At 40.0% G+C, this 6,518-nt stretch overlaps 1 protein-coding gene across 1 annotated transcript; it reads right to left on the bottom strand.

Moving 5' to 3' along the window:
* On the bottom strand, window positions 1–5,600 carry LOC104415656 (5-methylthioadenosine/S-adenosylhomocysteine deaminase). The gene is made up of 10 exons (XM_010026983.3): window positions 5,281–5,600; window positions 5,012–5,184; window positions 4,749–4,907; window positions 3,684–3,833; window positions 3,222–3,365; window positions 2,112–2,268; window positions 1,688–1,860; window positions 1,528–1,583; window positions 797–899; window positions 1–314 (listed from the first exon to the last, which is right to left on the bottom strand). Exons 1-10 carry the CDS (start codon window positions 5,486–5,488, stop codon window positions 225–227), a joined length of 1,413 nt encoding a protein of 470 aa, XP_010025285.2. The 5' UTR covers window positions 5,489–5,600; the 3' UTR covers window positions 1–224.
* Between the last annotated feature and the right edge of the window lie 918 nt (window positions 5,601–6,518).

The following is a 6,518-nucleotide window of genomic DNA, read 5'->3' as shown; positions in this document are numbered from 1 at the left end:
TAAGCAGGGAAATGAATCACTGGAACCAAGCTCGGCTGATGAAGCACGGAGAAATATCTCCATGCCACTCGAGGAAGAGCAAACTAGTAACACCCACCCTCCACAGCAATTTTCTGGAGTTCTGGAATTATAGGTAAATTAGGAGTCCAAGGAAAGCGAAACTACATTCGAACAGCGTCTGTCCGAGATGTCATGAGCTCGCACCTGCAGAGAGGAGTAAATTACTAAAGCATGTTCATTCTATTTGGGATCTTGATGCCCGCTCTTTTCAAGAGTTCACTTGAAGCCCGCTTTGCTAGTGAAATAACTTCTTCCTGTGGTAGTCCAACAATATCAAGAACCAAATAAGTAATCGACAAAGTGTGAGACTAAAAATGAGATATCAAGCATATATTGAAAATTTTACAGCCTGTCTGATAATTCAGCAAGCAGTAAGCTTCCTAAAACCTGGGACACTAGACATACAAGATAAACTAATATTCTTCTAAAAATGGGTAGGAAGAAGAGGAGAATTAGAGCAAATATCAACCCTCTCATCAGAAACTAAAATTTTTTGATAGCTTCCAAAAGGGAGAACCAAAATAGTCTGATAACCAAACTGGTAGGAAAAAGAAGGAAAGAAGAACTTTGGGAAGATTCATGCTTCGTAGCAGATAAGAAACGAGGTAAAGAATTTCAAAAAGGACATTCAAAATGATGGCATGATCCACACAAACATGATCTTGAAGGAATGAGAAGCAAAAACCTAGTCTCAATTTGACCCTGGTGAATCATTTGCATGCATTCAGAGCATTACCTCATCGACCGATAAAATCCTTTTGTCCTTCATAATCCACTGACCATTGCACATCACAGAAACAATGTTTTCGGTTCTCATGCAATATACAAGGCCAGAAATGCTGCAGATGACAAACAAGAAATAACTCTTGTTGGAACAAGGTAAAGCAAGGAGGAAAGCAGAGATTGAAAGAAAACAATGGATGAATTTGAATGAGCACATTAGGCAAAAAAGTTATAAACTTGTTCGGTGTGAAATTTTTGTGGGACCACTGCCAACTATACTAAAGGTTTAAGCTATTAGATGAAGATGTGATTTATTATTTAAATATTCCAACACTCCTCATTCGTGGGCTGGACTTTGGCCTAAGCCGAGTGTGGCAATATTAAATTGGGGAGACAAATAGGTGCCTAGAAAGATTTGAATTCATAATCTCCTACTCTAATACCATGTGGGATTTTTATGAGACTATTGTCAACTGTTTTAAAAACTTAAGCTACTAAATAAGCGTGTAATTTATTATTTAAATATTCTAACATTCAGAAACTCTGCAAAGTGGCCACATCTTCTCACTGAGTTTTCCCTTTTTGAAGTCTAGATTATGTTTAGAATTTGACACTCCGTGGAACACTTTATCAGACACCAGACATGTTTAAGAAGAATACACCCATCGTACATCTGCATGATTGATGAACTAGAATTGAATGAACGCCACACAATGTGGAGTTTTCAGGACAATAGTCGCATACCAGTCATGAAGAGGAACCATATGCCAAGTGGAAGCATTGATCACGAGCATGTCAGCCTATGAATGAGAAACATAGTCATTAATCATTTTCCTGATCTCAAGCAATACGAGTGAGAGTTGAAACAAAAGCATTATGGGAGGAGTGACACGGACCATGATACCTTTTTCCCAACCTCAAGTGAACCAATTTCATTGTCCCACAGTACTGACTTGGCACCGTTTATCGTTGCCATTCTGAGCACAGTTTCAGCAGGAAGTGCTGTCGGATCAGTTATGCCATTTTTGAAAACTTCACATCCTTTGTTTATAAGTGAAGCTAGGTACATCTCATCAACTGTGCGGCAATAGAGTATGCATGAATCAGAGGAATTCGTTATTCTGATGAATATGCCAAGTACCATCACATAGTTTCCCGAGAAGTTAATATTATCAGTCAAGAAGCTGGGATCATCATGATTATGGTTAAATGAACAGATAGGAAAATCTCTTTCAACATAAGCTTCCAGTTGCACAAAGAATAAGAAACCATCATCTGCCAAGAAAAATATGAGATTTGGACACACATTTTTAAAAGTTTGGACGAACCAATGCTCATTCTATTGTTCGATGGCGCGCCATCCGTTCCTAATGAAACACAGATTCCAGCATCAAGCATCTCCGTAATAGGTGCGAATCCCAGCATTTTCATTGCAGCAGCGGGGCAATGAGAAACTTTAACTCCAGCATGTGAAAGAAAACCAACCTAAAGGAGAGGAAGGACGATCTTCATAACCAAGGGCACAATAAGAAGGCAATTTATTACAACAAGCACTTATGGACACTCAGAACAATGATGTCCCTGACCATATATTGAGACCTAATTTTCACACACAAAAAATTGAACATAAAGTCAATATGACATGGACAACTACTACAGTTCTATGGATGGTCTTTAATGTATCATCTTTTCATCTTCACTACAAACCACCAGAATTTGCATAATACACTTTGAACAGAGTGTCAAAAGTAACCCCTAATACAAGCTTTATGAGGATTAAATATCCAAGAAGCATGAACACACGGCAAAATTGATTTATTTAGCGTTGGATGGGACTAAATGTAGGATTCAGCAAACAACAAACCGAAAAGGCTTCTTATTATATTACTGTTCCGAATAGAGATGATCAACAGGCGGGTGGCTTGCCCGGTCCACCCAAACCCAAGAGGTAAATGGGGGGCTCGGGCAATGCTCTTAACAAGAAAGCCCGGCCCAAGCCTGCCCAATGATCACCTCTAGTTTGAGATACTATAATGGTTCTAGACCATTCGAGTTCCACCCTTTATATGTTAGAAATTGGCAACGGCTGATGGAAAGGAAATCTGTAGAGATGAACCTTTTAAAGGAGAAAAGAAGTCAGCTTTGAACTTTTGATCCATCAAAAACTGGAGAATGGGCAAACACTTGGTATTCTCACTTTTATCACTGTTAAGATTGAAGTTTATCAAGTTTCTGCAAATTCTATCCTAAATATATGGAAACAGCAATTTGTTCTTCTCTTGTTAAAGCTGAATCAATTATAAAAAATGAGAAAGATCTAGAGTAAGAAAAACACAACAAGATGACTTCCTAATCCTCAATGACGAGATGCAAGATATGGTACTACATTTGCAAAGCAACAAAATATGAGTTATCTTCAGAGTGCAGCAGCAGTTCACCTCGGTACTGTTCACCCAGACTGTGTGAGCTGCAAGCAAGTTGTCTTGTAAGAAGTCAACCTTCTCCAGGTATGTTACCGTTCCATGATCAACATTCCGTGTCTCAGTTACCAGCTGATTCTCATAGGGTATCTCTGCAACATGCTAAATTGTCACAAAATAAAAATTCAGTTTGATCTATTCTTGGAGAATAGATTGGAAGTTTCGGTATCGATTATTACAACAGCTGAAGGCCCCATTAAATTAACAAAGAATATTTCCAAAAAAAAAAAAAAAGGAAGAAAAAATTAAGGCTGGTATGAGCTCACAGCCAGAAGCAGAAAGAAAAGAAGCTGTAAGGTTGAATAGTTGAGTTTTCTCACTTTACGGGCTCTCATTAGAGATTTCGAGCACATGTATGAGGACAAAGTCTGTTCACTGTGATGCTCTAGCGAGAAAGGCGAGTGATAAAAGAACAAGTACCATGTGAATTCCGGTTTTCAATTCTCTTGCAGTATCCCTTGTTGCAAGTAGTAGTTCATCAGTGCAATTCATAATTTGCCTGATTCCAAGCCATATTCTGATACGTCCATCAGCAGTATCATGGTGCTTCTCATAGAGCTCCTTCTGTGACTGCATCCTTTAAGCCAATTGCCATGAATATTTTGTCGACAGCAGCTATGACTCATTTGAATGCAGTTGAAACTAGAGCTAGGCATGTGAGGAAAAAGTGAAGCCTATCATGCAATTTCATACAGATATAACTAAAACAAGAAAATTTTCTATCCAACTAGAAAATTTTCTATCCAACTCAATGGCAATATCTGTCCAGACAAATAACGAGATTTGTGATATCTATATCTACCAGAGTCCAGGGAGACATTGAGAGGCATCTAGATTCAACCCTGCAGAAAAGGTAATGACCAAAGCAGAAGGATATAGAAAAGAAATCATGTCCTCTATACTGTGATGTAATCTCTGTGATTCTATGAATTATGGAAAGCAGGAGTTTCCGCAGTAAGTAAATCAAAAAAGAACTTGGGTACTACTATTTCCCAAGTCAAAGCTCTCTCTATTATTTTTTTAGGGCTTGTTCAATAAATCAATAGTTTAGAAGTTAAAAATTTGCTTATTTCATCACAGGCTGATTATCATTTTAAAGACAACTGCTAAGGACAACAATACTGTACAGCAACTAAGCCTCTATCCATGTCCATGTAGATTCTTCTCAGGGACACTAGGCATGTCCTTTTAGGAATCTCCAATACAAGTTTGATATCTGTCTCTATGGTCACATTCTTCAAGGAGTCCATTGTTGATTTAAACCTTCTATCTATCCTCTGTTTATTGAGTGCATTGTCCGTGCATGTATGCCAAAAAAAAACAGAAAACTACCATCGTCAAAGCCAAAACCACAGCTATAGCGCCGAACTGTCGCACTGAACTACTACTGTTAAGTCCAATTTAGCCCCAAAAGACACTGACTTTGTCTAGACATACACTTCCTTAACGCATTACTGATTGATAGCACTCGTTCAGTTCAGCAACCTGCACACAATCCTCGGCAGTTCGAACAGCCCAAGATGCCGGCAAGCCCTCACCCGAGTCCATGACGGACTGAGCCAAGCACGCGCGCAAGCCCAGCGATTGCACCGCTCTAGCCATCCCAGGAACGTGCTGCCCTCCCGCCTCAGCAAAGCAAGTGACCTGCTCCATCAAATCAACACAACATCACCACCACCGATTGCGATTCCGGAAAACTCCAAACGAAACACCGGAGCCGAAAAATCCCGGAACGTCCGGCAGCTTACACCGGAGTGAATGAGCTCGATCCCGCAGAGCAGGGTGGAGACGTAGGAGTCCTCCTCGGTCATGCTGGCCTCGTAAGGCCATATCCGGTCGTGCAGCCAGGTCACCAGATCGACGTCGTCGGCTATCCCGCGCGCCAGCTGCTGAGACGTGTGCACGTGCGTGTTGACAAAGCCTGGTTCACTAATGAATCGGAGTCAGAACCGACCGGCGAAAGCAACCGCCGACTGCTTTCCGAGTAACGGATCGAAAGTACGCGGAGGGAGAGGACCTGGGAGTAGAATCTGGCCGCCGAGGTCCACGACTTCGCCGGCGACGCCGCGGAACCGGCGGAGGAGGTCGGCCGAGCGGCCGACGGCCCTGATCCTGTCGCCCTCTACGGCGACGGCGCCGTCGCCGTAGACGCGGCTCTCGGAGTCCATCGTGACGACGGTGGCGTTGTGGAGGAGCAGGATCGGCGAGCCGCCGGGAGCTTCCATTTTCGATCGCCGGTCCGGAGCTTTGAGGTCGCTTTTGCTGTGCTGAGCAGCCGCGGTGGAGGAGCACGACACCGCCTGGTGCTGGATTGGATATTTTTAAGTTGAAAAAGGAGACCGCGCTCGCTGTCGTCGCACGACCTCAGCTTTTCATTACATGACAAAGATGTAGAAATCGAAACTCGACCCACAAAAAATAAAAATAAAGAGAGAGAAAATGATGGTGCGATCATCTTTAATCTATTACAAAAATAATAATTTATTCTAGATCACAAAAATTAAATAATAAATAAATATAAATTATTATGAAACTTTACTTTTTTAAGGATTTGTGATTTACAATAATTTATTATTCTTGCAGTAATCTATAAGTTATTATGCTAACAAAGTCTTAAAAAACTTCTCATTTCCTAAAAAATTAATGAACCATCATTTTTCTTTATCAATAAGCTTTTTTTCTTTTTTTTTTTTGGTTGGTTATCAAGAAGCTTTGCTGCAAGTCACAAATTCTTAAAAAATTGATCTCATAATAATTTCTAATTATTTATTATTTGATTTTTTTGTTCAAAACATATTGCTATTTGCACAATAAATTAAAGATTGTCATGTAATCATTAAATTATACTCTCAAAGAGCAATGGAACAAAATATACACTTTTTTTTTTTGGCAAATTGGAACGTATCGTGTAAATTCCATTTAAATGAACCTCAATGGTTTCGATTGTTGGAAGGGTGATAACAATTGCCATAAATAAAAAAATCTCCTTTCACTGCCTTTTTCAAATGCTATAGTTCCAAAACTCACTTGAGCCGAGAATTCTTAGTGTTTGCACTTTGAAATTCAGTATAACTAACTACATCAAATGAAGCTCGGCCTGTGAAATATCTTACTAATCTCATAGACTAATTAGGAGTTAGGGCACAAACACGAGCCGAATCCCATAATAGGGACAACCAAAACTTGCAATTTTTTTGAAGCTTGATGGTGCATAGAGCCAAACAATAAGTTATTATTCTTACAATAACCAAAAAA

This window comes from Eucalyptus grandis, chromosome 8 (assembly GCF_016545825.1).
Source record: "Eucalyptus grandis isolate ANBG69807.140 chromosome 8, ASM1654582v1, whole genome shotgun sequence".
Taxonomy (NCBI): Eukaryota; Viridiplantae; Streptophyta; class Magnoliopsida; order Myrtales; family Myrtaceae; genus Eucalyptus; species Eucalyptus grandis.
The sequence above is the reverse complement of the archived record's forward strand: the minus strand, read 5'-3'. Positions and strand labels throughout refer to the sequence as shown.

Coding starts and splice junctions, on each gene's coding strand:
- LOC104415656 (XM_010026983.3), bottom strand. CDS start 5,488: ATGGAAGCTCCCGGCGGCTCGCCGATCCTGCTCCTCCACAACGCCACC. Junction 3,834..4,748: donor CTGCCGAGGATTGTGTGCAG/GTTGCTGAACTG, acceptor TAAAGGATGCAG/TCACAGAAGGAGCTCTATGA. Junction 900..1,527: donor ATGGTTCCTCTTCATGACTG/GTATGCGACTAT, acceptor TGTCATCTGCAG/CATTTCTGGCCTTGTATATT.